The sequence below is a fragment of the Aotus nancymaae genome, unplaced genomic scaffold (assembly GCF_030222135.1).
Source record: "Aotus nancymaae isolate 86718 unplaced genomic scaffold, 86718_ANA_hifiasm-v0.15.2.pri h1tg000011l, whole genome shotgun sequence".
NCBI lineage: Eukaryota > Metazoa > Chordata > Mammalia > Primates > Aotidae > Aotus > Aotus nancymaae.
In genome coordinates, this window is record NW_026988422.1 from 40,885,989 (window position 1) to 40,911,699 (window position 25,711).

A 25,711-nucleotide genomic window follows, 5' to 3' on the forward strand; every position below is an offset into this window, starting at 1 on the left:
AAATGGTTTCAGCTAAAGATGGATTTCTAGTCTTGTGTTTCTGAAATAAGCCTACCACCAAAAAATGCGTAATTCCAGCAAAATTGAACGCTTCAAATATTAGCCTGTGTGCATTCTGCCCTTCTTAGCCATAGGAAAGATATCAGTGGTAAGAAAGAATTGACTTGACAAGGAGTCTTTCTGTAGATTGCACATCTTTAATACCTACCTGTTTTCTGTTTACCCCATCGTTGTTCTGTGTAGCGACAGACCTGTAAGCCACACAGAGGATTCTGGAAATAGCAAACTTGCAAAAATGCTGTGAGCTTCTATTTTTTCTTTTTTCTTTTTCTTTCATTCTTTCTTTTTTATTATACTTAGATTCTAGGATACATGTGCAGAACATGCAGGTTTGTTACATAGGTATACATGTGCCATGGTGATTTGCTGCACCCATCAACCTGTCATCTACATTAGATATTTCTCCTAATGCTCTCCCTCCCCTTTCCCCCACCCCACAACAGACCCTGGTGTGTGATGTTTCCCTCCCAGTACTCATATGTTCTTACTGTTCAACTCCCACTTATGAGTGAGAACATGCAGTGTTTGGTTTTCTGTTCTTGTGTTAATTTGCTGGGAATGATGGTTTCCAGCTTCATCCATGACCCTGCCAAGAACATAAACTCATTCTTTTTTATGGCTGCATAGTATTCCATGCTGTATATGTGCTGCATTTTCTTTATCCAGTCTATCATTGATGGGCATTTGGATTGGTTCCAAGTCTTTGCTATTGTAAATAATGCTGCAGTAAATATATGTGTGCATGTGTCTTTGTTGTAGAATGATTTATAATCCTTTGGGTATATACCCAGTATTGGAATTGCTGGGTCAAATGGTATTTCTAGTTCTAGATCCTTGAGGAATTGCTACATTGTCTTCCACAATGGTTGAACTAATTGACATTCCCACCAACAGTGTAAAAGCATTACTATTTCTCCATATCGTCTCCAGTATCTGTTATTTCCTAACTTTGTAATGATTGCCTTTTAACTGGCATGAGATGATATCTCGTTGTGGTTTTGATTTGCATTTCTCTAATGACCATTGACGTTGAGCTTTTTTTCATACGTTTGTTGGCTGCATAAATGTCTTCTTTTGAAAATGTCTGTTCATATTCTTCACCCACTTTTTGATGGGGTTGGTTGGTTTTTTTTTCTTGTAAATTTGTTTACGTTCCTTGTAGATTCTGGATATTAGCCCTTTGTCAGATGGACAGATTGCAAAAATTTTCTCCCATTCTGTAGGTTGCCTGTTCACTCTGATAATAGTTTCTTTTGCTGTGCAGAAGCTCTTTGGTTTAATTAGATCCCATTTGTCTATTTTGGCTTTTGTTGCCTTTGCTTGTGGTGTTTTGGTCATGAAGTCTTTGCCCATGCCTATGTCCTGAATGGTATTGCCTAGGTTTTCTTCTAGGGTTTTTTTGGGTTTAGGTCTTAGGTTTAAGTCTTTAATCCATCTTGAGTTAATTTTTGTATAAGGTATAAGGAAGGGGTCCAGTTTCAGTTTTCTGCATATGGCTAGCCAGTTTTCCCAACACCATTTATTAAATAGGGAATTGTTTCCCCATTGCTTGTTTTTGTCAGGTTTGTCAAAGATCATATGGTTGTAGATGTGTGGCATTATTTCTGAGGTGTCTGTTCTGTTCCATTGATCTATGTATCTATTTTAGTACCAGTACAATGTTTTGATTACTGTAGCCTTGTAGTATAGTTTGAAGTCAGGTAGCGTGATGCCTCCAGCTTTGTTCTTTTTCCTTAGGATTGTCTTGGCTATGTGGGCTCTTTTTTGGTTTCACATGAATTTTAAAATAGTTTTTCCTAATTCTGTAAAGAAAGTCATTGGTAGCTTGATGGGAGTAGAATTGAATCTATACATTACTTTGGGCAGTATGGCCATTTTCACAATGTTGATTCTTCCTACCCGTGAGCATGGCATGTTTTTCCATTTGTTTGTGTCCTCTCTTATTTCCTTGAGCAGTGGTTTGTTCTCTTTGATGAGGTCCTTCACATCCCTTGTAAGTTGTATTCCTAGCTATTTTATTCTCTTTGTAGCAATTGTGAATGGGAATTCACTCATGATTTGGCTCTCTGTCTGTTATTGGTGTATGGGAATGCTTGTGATTTTTGCACAATGATTTTGTATCCTGGGACTTCACTTAAGTTGCTTATCAGCTTAAGTAGTTTTGGGGATGAGACAATGGGGTTTTCTAAACATACAATCATGTTATCTTCAGAGATAATTTGACTTCACATGTTATTTATTCTTTACAAGTCTATAAGAGCTTTACTACCTCTTATAGAATACTTCCTATTTGAATACTCTTTATTTCTTTCTCTTGCCTGATTACCCTGGCCAGAACTTTCAGTACTATGTTGAATAAGAGTAGTGAGAGAGGGCATTCTTGTCTTGTGCCAGTTTTCAAAGGGAATGCTTCTAGCTTTTGCCCATTCAGTATGATACTGGCTGTGGGTTTGTCATAAATAGCTCTTACTATCTTGAGATACGTTCCATCAATACCTAGTTTATTGAGTGTTTTTAGCATGAAGTGGTGTTGAATTTTATCGAAGGCCTTTTCTCCATCTATTGAGATGATCATGTGGTTTTTGTCATTGGTTCTGTTTATGTGATGGATTACATTTATTGATTTGCATATGTTAAACCAGCCTTCCATCCCAGGGATGAAGCTGACTTGATCATGGATGATAAGCTTTATAATGTGCTGCTGGATTTGGTTTGCCAGTGTTTTCTTGAGGATTTTTGCATCAATGTTCATCAGGGATATTGGCCTGAAATTTTCTTTTTTTGCTGTGTGTCTCCCAGGTTTTGGTATCAGAATGATGCTGGCCTCATAAAAAGAGATAAGGAGGAGTCTCTCTTTTTCTATTGCTTGGAATAGTTTTAGAAGGAATGATACCAGCTCCTCTAACTACCATCAGAGAGTACTATAATAAACACCTCTATGCAAATAAACTAGAATACCTAGAAGAAATGGATAAATTCCTGGACACGTACAACCTCCCAAGACTAAAACCAGGAAAAAGTTGAATCCCTGAATAGACCAATAACAGATTCTGAAACTGAGGCGTAATTAATAGCCTACCAACCCAAAAAAGCCCAGGATTGGATGGATTCATAGCCAAGTGCTGTGAGGTTCTAAGGACAGTGGTTATGTTCTGCTCACTGACCTCCCCCTCAGACAACAGGGTGGCCCTGTGTCAGGGGTGGGCACAAATACTTGACGATGATGATGATTTTGCTTAGTTTTGGCCCCCATTTTGAGTTATTGTGTGTTCCTCTTGGTTAGGACGAAGACTGCAATGAGAAGAACAGCTGCCATGAAAGTGAGCCATCAGTGACGACCGAGGCTGTGCACTACCTATACATCCAGGTGGGGTCCTGGTGTGTAACAACACCCACTAGTGGCTGGTGGGCCTGTTTCAGGGTATTGGAACAAGATAATGGACAGAGGAGGGCTTACTGCCACTACCAAAGGTTAATTGGTCAAGATGATTACCATATGGAGGCCTTTTCCCCAGCCTTGAACTCATGCTTTCTTGCAGTATTTCAGGATGTGCCACAGGGCAGCTCTGGGCTCAGGCTGTGCAAGTTCACATCCTGGATCCACCTGTTAGGACTGAACTCGGACAAGATTCTTCAGTATCTTGTGCCTCAGTTTCCCCATCTACAAATTACATAATAGTAGCTCTTATAGACTTATAAAGAATAAATAGGGCCGGGCACGGTGGCTCACGCCTGTAATCCCAGCACTATGGGAGGCCGAGGCGGGTGGATCACGAGGTCAAGAGATCGAGACCATCCTGGTCAACATGGTGAAACCCCGTCTCTACTAAAAATACAAAAAATTAGCTGGGCATGGTGGCGTGTGCCTGTAATCCCAGCTACTCAGGAGGCTGAGGCAGGAGAATTGCCTGAACCCAGGAGGCGGAGGTTGCGGTGAGCCGAGATCGCACCATTGCCCTCCAGCCTGGGTAATGAGAGCGAAACTCCGTCTCAAAATAAATAAATAAATAAATAAAAAAGAATAAATAACTTATGCTTAGAACTATATCTGAGTTCCATAAATGCTAGACTGCATGAGCACAGAAACTCCACTTTGCCTAACCAGCTGAATCTGGACAAGTAAGGTATGATGCACACACATGTTTGTCTGTGCAGAAGTAACACCAACATGACTTTAGACAAAGTGGCTTGTCCAGGAACCTCTGGAGACCAGTACACAGGCAAGCCAGTCCCATTGGGGCGTTACGAAGAAGCCTAGGCTTTGGCCTCCCACCTGCCAGAGCAGCAACATCCTAAACAGGGGTGGGCTCTGCCAGTAGAGGGGTGGCCATAAAACAAAGAAGTCTCTGCACCAAGTGAACAGGACTGTGGGTCACTGTTAGTATTTCAGTTATAACTGCAGACAGGCAGATCTTTAAATGTGAGATACAGAACTGTGCAGAAAAAGGAACCCTGAGACAAGTTGTAGCATTTTAAATGAGATGAATTAGGCGTTTGCTTTCCTGGAGTTGGAGCTGGTTTAGTTATTCCCTAACATAAATGTCTTTGAAGTACCATTTACACAGATAATAAAGCATTTGTCCCCCAAACCACTATTTATCCTCTATTATATTCCATTAGCTTCTACACAATTAGAATGACATATAAGTACACAAAGGAGGTGCATCCAACATGCAGCAGGATCACGGTGTGGGCATCAGAGAATGCCTTGTGAGAGCCGGAGGGTGAGCCAGAGTTTACTGACAGTTTTACTGAGGATGATAGAACAAAGGCTGATCTTCCTCTCTTTAAAAGCAATAAAACCCTTCATGAGAAATCTCAACTGTGGTAGTAGTTGAAACATATAGGCTAGTTTCGTAAATCAAATGCTGCATGTTGATTTAAGATTTAAGTCATGTTGCACTGTTTCCTGATACATGAATACACTCAAGAAAGGGTGAGGCAGAGCCCATCTCACTGTCCCAAGAAGACTTGAATGGTTTAATATTTATAATATTTTACTCTAAACTTCAAGATCATTTGTCTTTAATGTAAGAAAAGCTAATGACATCATTAGATTAATTAACCCTCCTTGTAAATTTGAGTTTGGAAGCGATCTTGTAAAACAATAAATAAAATTTTACTACATCGTCAGTTTTTTAATATTAATTGTGATATGTATTTTAAACGTCATATTTTTAAATGAGCAATAATGTAAAAAAAATTAAAATAGTTACGTTGGAGTGCTAAGATTGTGCATATTTACCCCCAAGGTTTTTTTTTATACTGTTGGTTTCTTTTTTCAGTGTAAAAAACCAAGTCTTTACAACTGTTTAAAACCCATGGTACAGGTTTTTAAATGGAGGACTGTATAAATTGCAGTTATGCAGCTTAACTTAAACCTGTTGTATAATCAGATTCTCCTGATTTGTCCTTGTCTGTGTGTAGATGGAGTACTGTGAGAAGAGCACTTTACGAGACACCATTGACCAGGGACTATATCAAGACACCATCAGACTCTGGAGGCTTTTTCGAGAGATTCTGGATGGATTAGCTTATATCCATGAGAAAGTAAACTTTACACCATTTCATATCTGAAGACTTATGTTTACATAAATTTATGACTGCATGAAAATATCAAATGTAAGATTGGAGAAAAACTGAAATAGAAAACTATGGGAATATGGACATAATCTATTTTTGTAGGAAATAGAACAATGTGCCAAAAGACAATAGAATATTACAAGGTATCAGAGTATAACATTAAAAAATGTTAAGAAAACATTAAAGGTTAGGACAGGATCAGCAAACTGTGACCTGCAGGTCAAATCTAACCCACTACCTTCTCTTGTATGGCCTGTGAGCTAATAATGGCTTCTACATTTTTAAATGGTTGTAAAAAATTAAAAGAACATTTCATGACACATAAAAATTACATGAAATTCAAATTTCAATGCTACCAAGGTTATTGGAACATAGCTATGCTTGTTTGTTTATATATTGCTTGTGGCTATTTTTTCCCTTAATGGCAGATTTGAGTAGTTGCAACAGGGGCTGCAAAGCCTAAAGTATTTACTCTCTGGCCCTTTACAGAAAAAAAATTGGTTAACCTCTGGGAGAGGAGAAAATATTTGAACATTTAGGGAATGTGAGGATGATTTCTTGAGTAGTTTAGAATTAGGGCAGGGCGCAGTGGCTTCCATCTATAATCTCAGCACTTTGGGAGGTTGAGGCATGCGGATCACTTGAACAGGGATTCAAGACCAGACTGGTCAACATGGTGAAACCTCGTCTCTACTAAAAATACAAAAATTAGCTGGCTGTGATGGTGCACACTTGTAATCCCAGCTACTTAGGAGGCTGAGGCAGGAGGATTGCTTGAACCTGGGAGGTGGAGGTTGCAGAGAGCTGAGATTGCACTCCAGCCTGGGCAACAGTATAAGACTTTGTTTCATAAAAAAAGAATTAAGCAAGGATGTGATTAAAACCTGCCAAGTTATTTGATTCTAACTGAATTAGTGCTGCCCTTCCTAGGAACACAGAGAAACCAGAAAGTGATCTAGCAAAAAGAGAAATGAGACTTTCTGAGTAATGTAGCTTGTCGCATGTCTAAAATGTTATTTTAAAGCTAGAAATTGCCATTATAATGTAAATGCTAATAGGCTTAGCTTCAGAATGAAACCCTACTTACATTTTTAAAATGGAATTGTCTAATGCAATAACCAATATAAATTCATTAGTTTTTTTCTCCTTTGCCTCAAATTCTTTAACCTTAAAATGTTTATTCTGTACCATATTTATACTGAGAAGCAAGGGCTGTAATTTACACATATGTAGTTTATAAATGATTTAGTAGAAGCAGAATTTGCAAGGTTAGAAATGAAATGAGTTCTAATTAGGGCCACTAAAGCTGTCTTACTGTGATTTTATCCTGGGATGCTAGAACCATGCCCCCTGTGCTCTCTTTCACTCTATCCAATTTGCTCAGTATTGGCTATCCATTTGCTGGCTTCTAACACTGCGCCATATCTAGAAATACAGAGAGGCACAAGTGTATGTCCCATGCTTGAGAAGGACTTCTTGCTTTTGGAGGGAGCCAGAATTTGCCTTAATGTAATGGTAAAAGAGATTATTATTTTTTATAATACATGAAACAGTCCACATTACGAGCCATGAGGAAAATGAGAAAGCAATCTCATGTAACAAGTAATTGTTGCACACCGACTGTGTGTGCTGAGGATGCCAAGTCAAACTGTTTGAATTACTGTGGAAGCCTCATGAAGGAGCTGGCACTTGCAAATGTTGGTACAGTGTGAATGCATGGGAAAAAGCAAGAGTATCCTATGAAGAGGAGATGGTACAAAGAAAGAAATAGAAGAAGGAACGAAAATGGCGTGTCTCCTGACCAGAGCAGAGATTTTGTAATGTAGCAGAGGGAAAGGTAATTTGGTGAACCCAGTGGAAGGGGCCTTGAATGCCACAGAGAACTATTTAGAGTTCACCTGGTCAGGATAACACCAGGTAGAACTAGGAGATGGTAAGGAGGTCATAGGACAGTCAGGAGACATTGCAGAGGCCAGATAGCCAGGACCAGGGTGGTCTGTGGGAGAAGACCTCATATAATTTCATCACTAGGTTAGCCTTTTAAGTTAGGAAGTAGGTGTAACTCCAAACTATGGATGGGAAACCATTGTTTCTTCCCTCTCTTTCAAAAGGGAATGATTCACCGGGATTTGAAGCCTGTCAACATTTTTCTGGATTCTGATGACCATGTGAAAATAGGTGATTTTGGTTTGGCAACAGACCATCTAGCCTTTTCTGTAAGTATTTTAAAAATTAGGCTGTACCTAAAAACAGACCCAGATGCTTTGATATTCTGAAAGTATTAGCAGATAGAATAGTGTGTTCACAGAACTATGCTGTCTAATCCTCAGGAGATTATGCAAACCTGAAGGGGCATGCTGCAAATGATCTTGTAGGCTTTGAAATTGTGCGTATATTTGAGTGAATGTATTCCACTTGAGGTACACAAAATTATTGGCTTGGGAAAAATATTGACATCAAAGACATTGAATACTTTATGAAATCATTGGGTATTTTGGTCTACCATGCCTTGCGCTGGGCTAGATGCATTATACCTCAGAGGCTTTTCTTGGTTTAGGGAAATGAGGCTCAAAAACATGAAACACCAGGAGAGCATACAGTTGTGAGGATCAAGAAAGGCTGGATAACAACAGTGGCATTTCAGATGTCCTTAAATGGTGGATGGGAGTCCAATAGGTGGAGGTTAAGGACAGCGAATGGTAACACCAGGTTGGGGATTCCAGAGAGAAAGCACAGCATACACAGAGGCCCCAGGGTGAGCAGACTTGGCTATGTGCAGACCAGCATATTGTCTGACTGGCCACAGCTGTGAGGTGCAGGGGGTAGTGAGAGGATGCTGGGCAGTTGAGGAGTCATTGGAAGGTTGTGTAGTCTTGTAGGTGGTAGGTCTTGAATGCCAGAGGAGAAATTTTACTCCACATTATAAGCCCAAATTATTAGGCACCAAGATCGGTAAGAAATGCATTAATTCTAAGGGTGATCAGGAAAGGAAAATAGGATTTGAGTTACTGGTGAGAACAACCATTCCGGCCAAGTTGGAAGGTGAGGCTAGGCATGGAAAGGGAGGAGAGGGAAGGCAGACAGTAAGGACTCAGTCCCAATCATGCTCCCCATGGACGACCAAGGACGGGCCAGAAGGTGGAATCTTGATCCCCAAACTAAAGAATTTAGCTTGATGTCTGGAAGGTTGTAGCATAATAAGGTAGATAAGAGTTCAGGCTCTGGAGTCCCACTGACCTGGACTAGAATCCTATCTCTGCCACTGCTTTGTGGCATGATCTTGGACAATTAGTTAACCTCTCAATACCTCATCTGTAAAGTGTGCCTAATACTAACTAGCGCCTAGCTCAAAAAGTTGTCAGCAAGATAAATAAGAATGCAGGTAAAGCACCTAGAACAGTACCCAGCACTAAAAATGTTGAAGCCAGTGTTACTGATGGTGGCGCTTGTAATGGGAATGGTGACTTAGGGTATTGACAGCACTGTTGCACATTGTGGACAGCAACGTAAGGCTACCTGGGAGGTGTTAGCCATGAGTCAGGGTGGAACACGTTTGCTGAGCAGACTCTAGAAAAGAAAAGTAAAGATCGACCCAGAGAAAGTAACAGCAATGGGAAAATTGAAAGATGAATTTGTTGTTTTTAATATACTCTTACTCTTCTTAGAAAATAGATTCTGTTTTTGGCATTTGCTACTTGAAAAATTGGTTTCTCTAAGCTTTTGCATATTTCTATCCTAAAGAAAGAGTTGTATAGTGATTGCCCCTCTTCCTCTTGATTTCATTGGGTTTCCTGAGAGCCTTGCATTAGTGAGTTAACTAAACTAGAGAAAAAATTAAAACTCAAAGCATTATTATATTCTGATTTCCATGTAATATTTTCTCAGTCTTCATTTAGAAATGGACAAGCCATTCTCATGGAATAATATCATGTTTTAATTGGATATTTGGCTTACTTATATTTTTAGGCTGACAGCAAACAAGATGATCAGGCAGGAGACTTGATTAAGTCAGACCCTTCAGGTAAACCCAGAAGACTATATATTTTCTTTTCTTTTTTTTTAAGACTATATATTTTCATCCATGAGTTAAAGACCACAGAATTTCTTAACCTGAAACCTGCTTTTTACTTGTAAAAGTTTTATTCTACAGCAGATTTTAATTGTTCCTTAACAAAATTATGGAAATGTGTTAATTTTTTAATGTATGAATTGTTCTTTGAACTTTAAGAAATTAGAGCTTCAGTGAGTAGAATAATTGGCTCCCAGGGGTAGACAGTTGTATTCTGTGTAATCTCAGTTGGTAATGTGAGGTTACTAACTCACATTGATAACCAATTCACATCGGTAACCTCAACCTCATGAGCTGATCCATCTGGGGTTTTCTATGTGGCACTTTCCTTCCTCTGCCACAGCAAAGGCATCCTTGTATAGAACAGAGTGCATGGCCATACGTGACTTATGGTTATTCATTTGGTACAATGCATGCTGCTGCTCCCTATGAGTAGTATAGACAGTTAACAGATCATGCCTCACTTGTAAGAAACCTTTGTTTGTTTTTAATTCATGTCATCTATAGTCCTATTATTGGGAAGTTTTCCCTCTGTTTTCCTCCACACAGGTCACTTAACTGGGATGGTTGGCACTGCTCTCTATGTAAGCCCAGAGGTCCAAGGAAGCACCAAATCTGCATACAACCAGGTATGGGGTTTTGTGGGGAAAAGGAATCTCAAAATTAAGGTAATATGACATCTAAATCACAGCATTTGGGGCTTAGTCCCAGCTGAAATAGTCAGGACATCCACTCGTTCACACTCCAGGAAGGACTCATGGTCCCAGGGAGCTTACAGTCAGTCCATCCATCCACCCATCCACCCACCCACCTATCCACCTTGCACCCATCCATCCATGCATCCATCTATCCACGCACCCATCCATGCACCCATCCACCCACCCACCCATTCCTCCATCCAAAGAATGTGTGAATTGACCTGTATCTTGGGCAAGGTGCCAGGAACAGAAGTGACTCCAGCTCTCAGGGATCTTGTCCACTGGTGGATGAAACAGACAATAAATAAGTAAAAAAATAAAATATGTAATCACAAATTGTGATGGAGCTAAGTGACAAAGAGAACAGATTGACCCAAGAAGATCTCTTGAAAGGATGGCATTTAGGATAAAGGATGAGAAAGGAGAAGACACACAGAGTTGGGGGCCGACACATGCAAGGGAGGGAGATAGTGAGAAGCAGAGGGAACTACACACATAAAGAGAAAACCCTGGTTGATAGAGAGCTTGACACATTCAAGACAGTCAAAAAGAAGGCTAGTGTGGCCACAGTGTAGCAAGCAGCAGGGAGAGAAGCATGAAGTAAAGCTGGAAAAGAAGGCAGGGAAAGATCACACAGGGCCAGGTTGGCCTGGATAAGGAGTATGCATTTAATTTGAAGTACACAGGGAGCCACTGAAGAATCTCGAGCAAGAGAGTTCACTCTGGCTGCTGTGAGGAGGGTCTGCAGGAAATCCAGGTAGGACGGCTGGCAACTGGAACTGGAGTGCAAAGAGTAGAGATAGAGAGAAGTTTGCTGATTTAAGAGGGGAACTGAGAGATCTTCCCTGTGGAATGTATGTTGGGTGAGAATGAGGAAGGGAAAAAGTCCAAGGCTCAGGTTTCTTCTGGAGCACCTGGGTGAAGAGTGGTTGACTGAAATGAGAAAACCTAGGGAAAGACATAAGGGAAAGAGGAGAAGATGGCAGAGAAATTCAGTTTGAGGCATGTTAGTTTGAAATACCTGATGAGAAATCCAATTAGAGATGTCAGGTAGATTGCTAGATACCTCACACTTGAGTTCAGAGGAAAGGTGAGAGTCAGAAGTGTAAATTTGAAGTCAGCACACAGATAGGAATTAAAGCTATGAGACTGGATGAGATCACTTAGGGCAAGAGTGTAGAGCTAAACTTTAAAATCACAGGGGCCAGGCATGATAGTTCATGCCTATAATCCAAGCCCTTTGGGAGGCTGAGGCGGGAGGATTGCTTGAGCTCAGGAGTTCAAAACCAGCCTGGGTAACATAGCAAGACCTCACCTCTACTAAACATCAAAAAAATTAGCCAGGCCTGGTGGCACACGTCTGTAGTCCCAGCTACTTGGGAGGCTCAGGTGGGAGGATTGCTTGAGGCCGGGAGATTTAGGCTGCAGTGAACTATGATCACGCCAGTGCACTCCAGCGTGGGCAACAGAGTATGACCCTGTCTCAATCAATATATATGTATAAAATACATTAGGAAGACAATTTCCATCAAAGCAAATGTTCAGGCTTGCAGTGGAGATCCAAGCCTGGGTTTTGGTTCTGACAGGAATCATTGGGCAACAACATAAAGTTGAAACAAATCTCTAAGTACCCAGTGAGGGTGAAGGTTAGGGTATGGGGAGATGGATTGCACACACTGTGAGTGTGGGCAGACATCTTTAGTGTCATCTTTCTTTTTCTTTCTTTTTTTTTTTGAGATGGACTCTAGCTCTTTTTGCCCAGGCTGGAGTGCAGTGGTAGCTCCCCCAACCATGCCCACCTAATTTTTGTATTTTTATTAGAGATGGGGTTTTACCAAGTCAGCAGGCTGGTCTCAAACTCCTGACCTCAGGTGATCCACCCACCTTGGCCTCCCAAAGTGCTGGGATTACGGGCATGAGCCACCACAGCTAGCCTAGTGTCATCTTTCTGAGATCAATTTGGAAGTGTGTCATTAAATCCTAAAAAACGCTCTACCCTTTAGCCCAGCAGTTCTACCTTTAGACATTTATTTAAAAAAAAAAAAAATAGCCGGGAATATCTTAAAAAAATAGATGTGAAAGAGGTTCATCACAGCATGATTTGTAATAGAAAAAAGTAATAAAATAAAAAAATGGGGATCTTGTTAAATAAATTATGGGAGTTTTATATAATTGAATACTATATATCATTAAAATTATGTCCTTAGAAACCTGTTTTAGAAGAATGATGATATAATACAGTATTGAAAAATACTCTCATTGTAAGTGAATACAAGTTAGAAACAGTAGTGTGGCTCTAGTTTTGTAGTATGCATGTGTGTGTGTATATACTTTTTTTTTTTTCTTTTTGAGACCAAGTTTCACTCTTTGACCCAGGCTGGAGTGCAGTGATGTGATCTCCATTCACTGCAACCTCTACCTCCCAGGTTCAAGTGATTCTCCTGCCTCAGCCTCCTGATTAGCTGGGATTACAAGTGCCTACCACCACACCTGGCTAATTTTTGCTTTTTTAATAGAGATGAGGTATCACCATGTTGACCAGGCTGATCTCAAACTCCTGACCTCAGATGATTCACCCACCTTGGCCTCCCGAAGTGCTGCAATCCCAAAGTACGGTGGCGTGAGCCACCACACCCAGCTATATATACATATTTTTTAAAAAACCAAAGTGGGTGCATGTTAGACATCAGTAGTAGATGTCCCTAAGCGGTGGGATCATGGGAGATTGCTGTTTTATCTTGGTACTTTTGTTCTATGTTTTCTATGGCCAACATGTATAGGAAATGCCACAACGAATGTTTTTAAGACGTCGGAGGCCACTGGTGATAATTCAAGAGGTTTGCCGCCTCCTCTTTGAGTCTAGATGTATTGAGGAGTATTTCTTAAAATGGCTTCCATTGTCCTGAAAGCGGCTCCACACCTATGTGCTCCTGTCGGTGTGCAGTCTTCTTCTCGGCAGCCATGTCATGGTCGGCTTCCTCAGCCGCACTCCCTTCCCAGAGCAGTCTTCCCCTTTGTGGCACCCTACTTACAGTTTCTCTGCACTGACTTGCCTTTTAGCTTCTTTTTTCTTTTTATTATGGACGCTTTTATTTATTTTTGTCAATTTTTAATAGTTACCTTGATTATTATATCCTAGTTTTTTTGAGTTTACTGTTTTATTTCTCTAGCTTTTTATTTTTATTTATTTTTTATTTTATTCCCAGCTTATGGCGGTATGATTGACAGAACTTGTCCATATTTAAGGTGGACAGTGTGATGTTTTGATATATATATACTTTGTGAAATGATTACCACAACCAAGCTGACTAACATATCCATCACTTCACCTGGTTTCCATTTTCTGTGTGTGGTAAGAACACTTGAGAGCTACTTTCTTAACAAACCTCAAGAATACGATAGATTATTATTAAGTATAGTCACCATGCTGTGCTTTAGATCTCCAGAATTTATTCATGTTATAACTGAAAATGTATTCCCTTTGACCAGCATCTCCCCTTTACTCTCAGCCCCCAGCCCCTGGTAGCCACCATTCTAGTCTCTGTTACTGTGGGTTAGACTTTTACTTAGATTCCACAGTGAGATCATGCAGTATTTGCCTTTCTGTGTCTAGCTTATTTCACCTAACAGAATGCCCTCTAGGTTCATCCATGTTATAACAAATGGCAAGATTCCCTTCTTTTTGAAGACCATGTGACCTTGTAGTCAGGAGCTGGCCTTTTCTGTTAGCTGCAGATTTTGGTCTATGTTTCATTTTTAAGATGATTAGTCAAGATGCAAAACAAAGCAAATTCTTATGAGCAATCTCGGTTGTCCTTGCTCTTCAGCCATTATTTCCAGTTTTCAGCCAGTGGTTTTCTATGTCTATGGATACAACTAAATTACCATTAATTAATTTTCTAGGAAGGCCAGGCATGTTGGCTCACACCTGTAATCTGAGCATTTTAGGAGGCCAAGGTGGGTGAATTGCTTGAGCCCAGGAGTTAGAGACCAGCCTGGGCAACATGGCGAAATGCAGTCTCTACAAAAACTACACAGAAGAAAATAGTTGGGCATGGTGGTGCACACCTGTAGTCCCAGCTACTCGGGAGGCCGAGGTTTAAGGATCACTTGAGCCCAGGAGGCAGAGATTGCAGTGAGCCAAGATTGCACCACTGCACATCAGCCTGGGTGACAGAGTGACACCCTGCCTCAAAATAGAAAAATAAATTTCCAGGAAAATGTTTAAAGAAATCATGCCAAATATTTTATCATCACCCAAATATAAAATATATTACTTAGCCTTTATAACCATAATTTTTAAGAATGAATCTTCATGTTTTGCCAGTGTGACCTGTTTTGTACTTATACAAATTTTATTTCAGCTAACAGTGCTTATCCTATAATTCCCTGGTAAATTATACTTTCATATCAAGGCTCTCTAAATGCAATTATTTTTTTCCCCACAGAAAGTGGATCTCTTCAGCCTGGGAATTATCTTCTTTGAGATGTCCTATCACCCCATGATCACGGCTTCAGAAAGGATCTTTGTTCTCAACCAACTGAGAGATGTATGTATCAGGTGGTTTAGTGCCTACATTTTCACTAACCTGAATCTTAGCACGGAGATCAGAATTCAAAGCAGGATATTTTTCTGGTATTTATAATATAGAAGAGGCTGTCCTACTGTAATATTAGTGACTCATTTATTCACATATGCCAGGCTAACCAGTTTTCCCATTTTCAGTGAAGCATTTTTCTGAGCAAAAGAAGTCATCTCTGTTAAGTTTTTAAAATAGCAGTTTTGGGAGCCAAAGATCGTCAGCATGTGGCAGGGATCTTACTGGTCTCTCTACTGTGTTTCCAATAAATAGAACCCTAACCCCACTGATGAGAAACTTGCTCCAGTTTTGTTTGATTTTGGAAATCTTACTTGGAGAAATTGCTAGGTTATAGTTACTTTTTAAAAAATTACTCTGAGATTTACTCTTGATCTTAAAACAAAGGAAGAAGCCACAAAATTGGGCTTGATGTTAATACAGTTATAACAAGAGAGTGGATTGTAAGGATAATGGATATTTAGTGTTAGAAGTTAAAGACACCTGTTGAATGGACGAGGTGTAGTAACGTCTAAAGAAAACTACCATGACCAGAAGTTACAATGAGTCAAAAAAAAAAAAATCTGCCCGTTGAAATTTTTTTCCCAGTGAAATTTCCATTTGTGTTCTTAGGATTAATCCTTGCCTCTTTTACTGCCTGAGCTAAAAGGCACCAACATTACATGCGCAAGGTAAGAGGTGCCCATGCGCAAACAGCATTAAGATGAAAGTGAAGAGCGAAGTTTGGGTGAGGGTGATTTAAATTCACATGTTTATGAGCAAGACATCTGGAGAGCCGCCTTCTTTCTTACTGAGCAGAGTGAAGCAGAAATATTTATTAAGTTAAATCATAAACATGGTAACTAGAATACAGTAAGAATATTCCTGTATTCTAATGTAAGAATACTTCTCTGGATAGTTTTGAAAATAAGTAAATTATTTTACTGTCAGTACAGTGTGGATAGCTGTTTATATGAAGTATAGGACTAAGTAAAGTGATTACTGTCACCTCGCCTTGACTGGAATCCTCTTAGATAATTATGTCCTTGATGAAGTGCCTTTCTTTAGTCTAAAATTCATGTTTATTTACCAGAAAGGTGAGAACTTTTGGGGAAGTAGAGAACTTTCAGGGAAGCAGAAGTTTTTTTCTCTTACTCTGTGTTGGTAGGTGGGTGTTTTTTTCCCTTTTATCATCTACATGTATAATAACACAACTTGGTTGTTCTTCGAAGCCATTAGCGTTTTACTTTGTACTCAGATGTGTTTTCTGCGCCTTGACATTTTTTTTCTCAATGAAATTTCCATCTATATTCTTGGGATTAATCCTTGCCTCTGTTACTGCCTGAGTTAAAAGGGACCAGCATTACAGTATGCGAGGTCAAGGGTGCCCTCGAGCTAACAGCATTAATGAGAAAGTGAAGAATGAGGTTTGGGTGAGGCTGTCATTTGGGTAAAGTTTATATTAAAGTAATATGTATATAATTAGAAGAATAAGCATCAGGTTTCAGGAAGGTATCACTTATCTTTCCCTGGTAGCAAATTTTTATTTCTGTATTTGATTTTCTTACTTATGGTGAATAAATGCTTTCACTGTGGCAGTCTGCCAAAACCTTGCTGATTTGAATATATTTTTTTAGCCCACTTCGCCTAAGTTTCCAGAAGACTTTGATGATGGAGAGCATGCAAAGCAGGTAATTTTCTGATGCATCAATTACTATGTCTTCAGTCTTGCATTTTAATTATTATTTTTCTTTTTTTTTTCAATTAGTAATCTTCTGCAACTCATTCTCTTGCATCCTGGAAACAATGTGGGGAAAAAATATCAAAAGATGAAGCACTTAAAATGTTATTAGACTTGAAATACACGATTAAAAATGCCAAGAGCTGGCATAGAAAATTAGCAAACTGCAGGGTTCTTTTGTGCAATTCATTGTGCTTTTGAAGTGCTATTTGGACCCTTGGCTTAGCTGTTGGAAAAAAAAAAAAAGAATGCTTTTACAACTCATTGTTTTAGATAAAGCTTGGGGCTTTAAGAAAAAAATGTAATTTAAAACTGTAATTTTGTTCTGTTTTCTGGTTGCAGTAGCTCAGATAATGGGGGAAGGGTTGCATTTTCTAGACAGTCTGTTATTACAGTATTTTAAATTTTAAAGCACAATTATTTCTCCTATATAATCTGAGTGTGCGTGTGACTCATGACATAGGCTAATACTGGCATCCAGCAAATATTAAAAAGGCAATTATTAGTGAACTTGTGTATTGGGCTCTGGTATGCCTTTCTTAGTGCCAGTTGATTGTCTTGGTACAGTGGTTAATACTCATCATATGGAAGTTTATTTCTTAAACTGACTTACTGGCAATTATAATCAAGGCACATCCCTTATTTAAATAATTAATGCTGAAAACAGAAGCATAGATAGATACTGTATTAATTTGTTGCTGCTTGCTTGCTGGTTATGTATCTGGATGTACATGCCACTTTTCTAGACTTCAATTTCCCTCACCTATAAAATGTATTAAATATTCCGTATTTATATTATCACATTAACATTGTGTCATTTGGTAATGTTTAACATGATGGCTATATATGGCTGTGGGGACCCATTCTGCCTCATCTGTTTAATTAGTGAAGGCCATTAGAAATAACACTGGGTCAGAATTTCCAGCTCCCTGGAATCCCCTCCCACATAGTGGGAGCTTTAAAAAAAAAAAGACAAAGGAAAAAAAAAAGAAATACATTGAGTCATGTTTCTGCGTCTTTTGGTAGCTTTTATTGTTTCTGGGTGTCATAAGTAAATGTTCACTTCATAGCCTTTCCTTATGACAAAGTCAGTCTTATTCAGTGTTTCCCCTTGTTGACAGCTATGATGGCCCAGGAACTATACAAACCATTTCTCACAATGAGGACTGCACTCCTATCGTCAGATATATATTAGGCACCCTTGAGCGTTTGAGTCTGGACTGTACAAATTGGCACCAAAACAAAAACAAAACCACAATCACTTCCCATGTCATAGTCATTGCTTTTTATCTGAAAGGAGGAAACATAGAAGATGCTTATGGAATGAGCATAATTTTTTGCCAGGCACACTTACCAGTACAGCAGTCTAGTATGCTCAATAGGGTATTCTTATTTTTGTCTGTTTAATATACCTTTCATAAAAGTTGTATCATGTCATTTTCTTTCTATATAATATAAAACTCCTGTATCCCATGAAAAGTAATTACCTGTGTTTTTATTTTAGCCTAAGACCGGAGGGAGAGTGGTGTGGGGAGGGGGGAGTATTTTAAAGATTTATAATTAGAAAATGAAGTCTGTCTAATCATTGAGGTTTTCTTATCTCAAATATTTCTCTGACTCTTTATAAATCTTTATTATAAACAAAAGGATTAAGAATCCTTAAGGAACCTCTCAAAGGTTTAGATTGCCTTCATATGGTTCACTGCTTTAATGAGATGGCTGTGAAGATAAAACAAATGAATAACATAAATCAAGAGAATTAAAGGGTAATGGTATTAATGCAGATAACATAAATGGAGCAGAAACCATTAAAACAAGATGTTTTACATTGCTTTTAGGATTCCAGCTGCTATTATACAATTTCTACTCGAATTAGGCATGTAAAGCTATTTGTTTTATCCTTTTACATCTGTTTATACAATATTTTGTGTGTTTATAAGGCCTAATTTCTGCTTCTGTGTACTTGTTGAGTTGATGATTTTTTTTGGTTGTGACAATAAAGTATAAAAGGAAAGGGCCTCCTTTTAAGAAATGTTTATATTTCATTGTTGCATAACTCTGTGGTCATAATAAAGCAGAAAAAATAATGACCTATTCAGAAATTTCATAAGTGCCAGTTAAGTGCAAGAATAGTAGTACCTTTTCTTTGACCTGAACTGACTACTGACTTGTCCGGAGAATAGCTGCATTATCCATTGCGTCCCATCGGCAGCATGCCTGGATTTTATTGCAGAAATCCGTCATCTCCTGGCTGTTGAACCACGATCCAGCAAAACGGCCCACAGCCACAGAACTACTCAAGAGTGAGCTGCTGCCCCCACCCCAGATGGAGGAGTCGGAGCTGCATGAAGTGCTGCACCACACGCTGACCAACGTGGATGGGAAGGCCTACCGCACCATGATGGCCCAGATCTTCTCCCAGCGCATCTCCCCTGCCATCGATTACACCTACGACAGCGACATACTGAAGGTGGGCTTAAACCACACTGCACAAAGGGAGCCTCACCTGGTCCACAAAAGGATCAATTACGTTTCTCATGAATTCTTTTAATGCCTCCAACATAAGTTCTTATGTGATGTCTTGGAATCCCCTAGAAGTACATGCAAAATGTGTGTATATGCATTCTGGGAGGAAGAGCCATACTCTTAATCACTTACTTGAAGGAGTCCTTGACCTTTCCTCCTTCCTACCTGCCCAAGAGATTAAGAAGCAGTGCATACAAGAATTAGTTGGGTGTGGTGGTGCACGCCTGTAGTCCCAGCTACTCAGGAGGCTGAGGCAGAAGAATCGCTTGAATCTGGGAGGCAGAGGTTGCAGTGAGCTGAGATCGCACCACTGCACTCCAGCCTGGCGCCTGATGACAGAGTGAGACTCTGTCTCAAAAAAAAAAGAAGAGGAAAAAGTGCATATAGAGACTGATCCCTGGCCCAAATACCCCGAGCAAAAGCATCAACCAGCTCATACCTAGATGAAGTAGAAAGTAGTTCCCAGTGCTAGTTGTACATCCACTTCACCTCAGAAACTCTGACAATGCAGATGCCCAGGTCCCATAGCCCATCTGGTGGCTCAGAATTTCCAGGTGTGAGGCATTTCAGAATCTCATTAAAAGCTCCGAGGCAGATTCTGAAGTGTAGCTAGGTTGCCAGTTTGGAGAGCCTTCAACATTTTATTTCTTTCAAAAAAAAAATAATAATAATCTGACACATATTAGTGAAATGTTAAAATTTGATAAAGTTGGGTGAGTAGATAACAGGTATTTGTTATATTCTCTATATGTTTCTGTATGCTTAAAATATGATATAATTTTAAAAGATAGAGCAGTGGAGGAAGTCATAGTAAAATTGTGAAAGATCAGTATAGATTTTAGGGACCAAACACAGTTTTTGTTGGCTGTCACTGTTATTACAGAAAGATATTTGCAGGATTATAGGTGACTTTTTTATAGATGTCTTTTTGCTTATTTGTTGTTTCTAAATTTTCTATAGTGAAACAGTACGACTTTTATAATATGAAAACAAATGAAAAAGAAAGCTATTGGCAAAATACGTAAATGCCATGTAGCTTTCAACAGGCCTGCCATGAATCACCTTGGTATGTGGGAGGGGGCGTGATGCTGTTAGGTGGTTTATCACGCCACAGTATCCCTGAGAGTCAGAGAAAATGTGTTTATTTGATTAGCTCCCTCTGAAAGGCAAATATCAATGTGCCCAAGAGCTTGGATTTTGAACCCAGGCAACTTTCCCAATGCTTGAAAGGTTAGCTCTTGCTTTCCGAAGCAGGACATGAAAGATACGTGTCCTCTTCCCTGATGTGTTCACAGATGGATGGACTTGTTGAAACTTCTTTTTTGAACGTGGGAATAAGCAATGTAGTGCCTACTGTAAACCACAGAATAATATATATATATATATATTTTTTTTTGAGACGGAGTTTCGCTCTTGTTACCCAGGCTGGAGTGCAATGGCGCGATCTCGGCTCACCACAACCTCCGCCTCCTGGGTTCAGGCAATTCTCCTGCCTCAGCCTCCCGAGTAGCTGGGACTACAGGCGTGCGCCACCATGCCCAGCTAATTTTTGTATTTTTTAGTAGAGACGGGGTTTCACCTTGTTGACCAGGATGGTCTCGATCTCTTGACCTCGTGATCCACCCGCCTCGGCCTCCCAAAGTGCTGTGATTACAGGCGTGAGCCACCGCGCCCGGCCCAGAATAATATTTTAAAGGATCCCTTTGATAAGGCTTTGATGATGATGTTTTAATTGGTCCTATTTTAGGGCAACTTCTCAATCCGTACAGCCAAGATGCAGCAGCATGTGTGTGAAACCATCATCCGCATCTTTAAAAGACATGGTATGTATGCCCTTTTTAAAAAAAATATTTCTTCTCATAAGACAGTTTTTATCATTTGAAAGAACTGTTAATGTTTGGGCATACCATATTCCACTTTCAAATTCAGTTATAAATAATTGGCATTATATGGAATTTAAGCTTATTTTTGAAACTGATTTAAATATTACAGCCTTGCTATTAATACTAAAATACAATTGGTTTGTGGAGTCAGAAATATGACCAAACTGTCAAACTTAACTCTAAATGAGCTCTCTATTTATAAATTTAGAGAACTAAAGAAAAACTGATATGATTTCAATGGTCCCCATAGCAATTACTTAACTGTCAGATTTGTGTTAATTTTAGGTTGCCTCCTAAGAAAAATGTGAACCTGATGATAAGCTATTTTTTCTAATTTGGTGTAGGAGCTGTTCAGTTGTGTACCCCACTGCTGCTTCCCCGAAACAGAAAAATATATGAGCACAATGAAGCTGCCCTATTCATGGACCACAGTGGGATGCTGGTGATGCTTCCTTTTGACCTGCGGGTGAGGCTGGGAACATACCGCTGACAATCAGGATGCTGTATCTAGTCACAGGGATGGCATCTCTGTTAAAGGATTTTTTCCCTAGGCTTATATTGTAAATGTCACCTTGAGGAAATGTATTCTTGAGGAAGTCATCAGGGTGAGACCATTATTAGAGTAGAGAAAATGTTTGGCCCTGAATGCATCCACCTTCCTCATAGCACAGGTGTTTATGGCTCTAAGAACTGTAGGAACCCTGCATTGCAGGTGCCACGTGCACCTCTGTGTTGAGTAACCACAGCAGGTTAAACTCACCCACTCAGACAAATAAATATTGTTTGTTTGTTTTTTTAACTTCCTGGCTAGATCTTCAGTAAACATCCTAACATGTTAATGCCTAGAACAGCTAAATTCTTCCAACAGCAAGTGTCTCTCCTAATTGGGTATGCTGAGTTTTGCCTGTGCTTGCTTGCTTCTGACCCCCAGGGATCCCGTCGACAGCAGCAGCCTTACTAGTCATTTACTCACATAGCATTGGCTGCTAACAAGCCATCTGTGGTACTGTATGATAGAAAACATGCTATGCCTATGACAGACAAGGGTTTAATACCCCTCATGTACAGAAAGCACTCACAAGTGGAGACATGAGCAAAGGATATAACCAGGCAGTTCTCAGAAGAGAAAATGTGCATGGCTGATAAACTTCTGAAAAGCTGTTCCGCCTCACCAATAATAAAGAAATACAAAGCTATCTCAGCTTCACCCATCAGACAGGAAACATTTTTAAATTAATGTTATCCGGAGATGACAGGGGTATAGGAAAATAGGTACTTTCATACATTGCTGATGGGAATGTGGTATACTAAACCTTTAGAAAAGTAATCTAAAAGTTTATAATAAAACTTTAAAATTTTTGATGTACATTCTATATCCTTAGAACCAGCAATCCCACCTTGAGCAATTTATTCAAAGAAAGAAAAACACATTAGTGTACAAATGTTAAGGGGATGTCGATTGCCATATTATTGTCATAGTCAAAAACATAGTCCTGTTTATCAATAGGAAAATTGGTTGAATAATTTGTCATCAATATTATGGAATATTAAGGAGCCATTGAAAAGAACATTTAGCCTGGCACAGTGACTCATGCCTGCAATTCCACAACTTTAGGAGGCTGAGGTGGGTGGACTGCTTGAGCCCAGTAGTTCAAGACAAGCCTGGGCAATATAGGAAGACCCCCATCTTTATAAAAAAAAAATTTTAAATTAGCCCAGCGTGGTGGCTTGTGCCTGTGGTCTCAGCTACTTGGGAGGTTGAGGCGGGAGGATTGCCTGAGCCCAGAAAGTCGAGGCTGCAGTGAGCCACGACTGTGCCACTACACTCCAGCCTGGGAAACAGAGCAAGACTGTCTCGAAAAGAAATTTTTTTGTTAATTTTTTTGTAGAAATGGGCTCTCACAATGTTGCCCAGACTGGTGGTCTCAAACTCCTGAACTCAAGCGGATCCTCCTGCCTCAGCCTCCCCAAATACAAGAATTACAGGCATGAGCCATCATGCCCAGCCAATCTATGTTTTTATCTGGATCAAATATGTATTTTTGATATATATATATATATATATATATATGATGACAATACAGTCAGCCCTTCGTACATATCCTTGGATTCCACATCCACATACCCAGCCAACTGTGGATGGAAAATACTAAGAAAAAAAAATTCCATAAAGTTCCAACAAGCAAAACTTGAATATACCATGTGCTAAACACTGCATTGAATTCACACAAAAGAAAGGATGTGTAGGCAAAGTAGTAGATATTGTAAATAATCTAAAGATGATTTAAAGTATACAGGAGGATGTGCATAGGCTATATGCAAATGCTATGTTATTTTATATCAGGAACTTAACCGTCTGCTGATTTTGGTATCCTTGGGGGAGTCCTGGAACCAGTTTCTGAGGGACAGTGATATACATTTAGATATATACATGTTTATACTTGATTTGTAGGAATGTGCATGGTATATTGTTAGCTTTTTTAAAAAAGTAAATTTCAAAGGAACTCTAATATCCCATTTTTAATACAGAGAAGGAAAAGGTTTTTTTAAAAAACTGTGTGTGTAAAGGAGGCTGAGGCAGGAGAATCACTTGAAACTGGGAGCCAGAGGTTGCAGTGAGCCGAGATTGCACCACTGCACTAACCGCAAGACCCTGTCTCAAAAACAACAACAGCAACAAAAACTGTGTACACAAGATACATTGTATGTGTTTGCGTACACTTGGTATGTGTGTAGATGTATTTGGCCCTCTACATCCTTGGGTGGGTTCTGCATCCATGGATCCAACCAACTGAGGATGGAAGATATTCAGAAAAAAAAAATTCCACAAAGTTCTAGAAAGCAAAACTTGAACTTGTCACATTCATGTGTGTGAATGACCTTGCACATCAGGTTGTTTGTATCACCAAAGAGTAAGGTGTCAAGGAATACACTCATTTTGACCATATTTTTTGGAGAGGGGGAGTGGAAAGTTTTTTTTAATCTATGTCATATGGCTTATTGTGAAACAGGTTTTGTGTTTATAGTCTAAGAAGAAATTCCTTCCGCATTCCTTACTTCCGTTTTTCTTTTATAGTGAGTAAAGTGATTTGGGATTATTCTGAGGTAGAAGTGAATAAACAGCAAATCAGATGAGACATCTGCACTTTGTTAAAAAAAAAAAGAATAGAAGTACAAATATTTACATAGCTGTACTTAAAGCTCGCTTCTTATTCTCTAAATATTAGGAGACTAAAGTGCAGATTTTTAAACATCAGCTCCCTTTCTATAAGCTGATATTCAAATGCAAAAAATTAAAGCATGTTGAGAATTTGGCCCATCAGTTAATGACACTATGTTGGATCTCTTGGGTCAATCTGACAATGGTTTTACTAGTTGTGGTTATTATTTGAAGGTAGTTATTAAGAATTTATTCTGAGTGATTGATAGGAAAATCAGAAAATTCACCCTAAGAGATAATACCTATTTTGACTGCATTACTATAAAAGTGACATTTAAAAAAAAATCATAGATAACCAAATAACTTGCACTAATTTTAATTGGATGTAATAAAAGCTCCACAGAGAATATTTCATTAAAAGTGAATCAAAAAAAAAAAAACCTAAGAAATGCCACAGTGAATAAGTTTGATGGTATGTCTAGCAGCAGAGTCCACCACTGACCAAAACACTGAAGAACATTTCAAGGAGTGTGAGTGGTGAGCAGTGCTTACCTTAGTGAATATACTAAAAGCCACTGAATTACATACTTTAAAGGGGTAAACTTTATGGGACAGGAGTTATGTTTCAATAAAGTTGTTATTAACAAAAGGACTGTGGTAGCTGGCACATTTTGACATTGACCTTTAATACTTTTTTCAGATCCCTTTTGCAAGATATGTGGCAAGAAATAATATATTGAATTTAAAACGGTAAGAAACAATAGGGGATTCCATTTGGTAGACATAGGAAAATGGCTGAATCGTTTGTCAGTGAAGAAAGACTATTTTATTTCCTGTGATCCTTACACAGTTAAGAATTCTGGGTTCAGAACATCGAGCTTAGAATACAATCCAGAAGCCCAGCCACAGTACCCCTTTCTGTAAGGTAACTAGGACTGTTAGATGGAATATAGCAGGTAGGTACCGTCATGTTCCCACAGTCTATTCTGTACCTTCTAAATGTCCCCAAGCAGCATAACTAATTATTTTCACAAACAGTTGCTTGATAAAAACATCTGGCTCTTCATGATCACAGATGGCCCCTTTTAAAATTTAATCGGTAAGACAAATGGCCACTGGTCTCTGTGTGAAAACTGCCTACACAGGTAACCAAACAAAAGCTGCTTGTGGAGAAGTGGAGTAAACCCAGCAGGAACACTGAGCACTGAGGACCTCCAGGCACTTAGCCCTGGAAAAAGGCTTTCTGTACATTCAAATACCACAGGGGTCCAACATTGAGATCTTCATAATTTGGAGCAGTATTGTTGTCAATGAAGCACCCTACTTTAAAGCTCCTTTCTTCAAATGAAAGCAAAGCTCTTTACATGCTTTTATTCTAGCTACAAGTGAACAATTAATAATCATAGTCCTATGG

The 25,711-nt window shown here is 39.3% G+C and overlaps 1 protein-coding gene across 2 annotated transcripts in view; it reads left to right on the plus strand.

Moving 5' to 3' along the window:
- Positions 1 to 25,711, plus strand: part of EIF2AK4 (eukaryotic translation initiation factor 2 alpha kinase 4) — a 105,647-nt gene that overhangs the window by 49,296 nt on the left and 30,640 nt on the right. For both annotated transcript variants that reach the window (XM_021668801.2, XM_064374840.1), the window contains exons 14-24: positions 3,344 to 3,427; positions 5,488 to 5,610; positions 7,755 to 7,859; positions 9,610 to 9,664; positions 10,262 to 10,341; positions 14,859 to 14,960; positions 16,625 to 16,678; positions 18,962 to 19,198; positions 21,002 to 21,077; positions 21,482 to 21,603; positions 24,998 to 25,047. In XM_021668801.2, the coding sequence (XP_021524476.1) occupies positions 3,344 to 3,427; positions 5,488 to 5,610; positions 7,755 to 7,859; positions 9,610 to 9,664; positions 10,262 to 10,341; positions 14,859 to 14,960; positions 16,625 to 16,678; positions 18,962 to 19,198; positions 21,002 to 21,077; positions 21,482 to 21,603; positions 24,998 to 25,047 (1,088 nt within the window). The remainder of the gene's footprint in view (positions 1 to 3,343; positions 3,428 to 5,487; positions 5,611 to 7,754; positions 7,860 to 9,609; positions 9,665 to 10,261; positions 10,342 to 14,858; positions 14,961 to 16,624; positions 16,679 to 18,961; positions 19,199 to 21,001; positions 21,078 to 21,481; positions 21,604 to 24,997; positions 25,048 to 25,711) is intronic.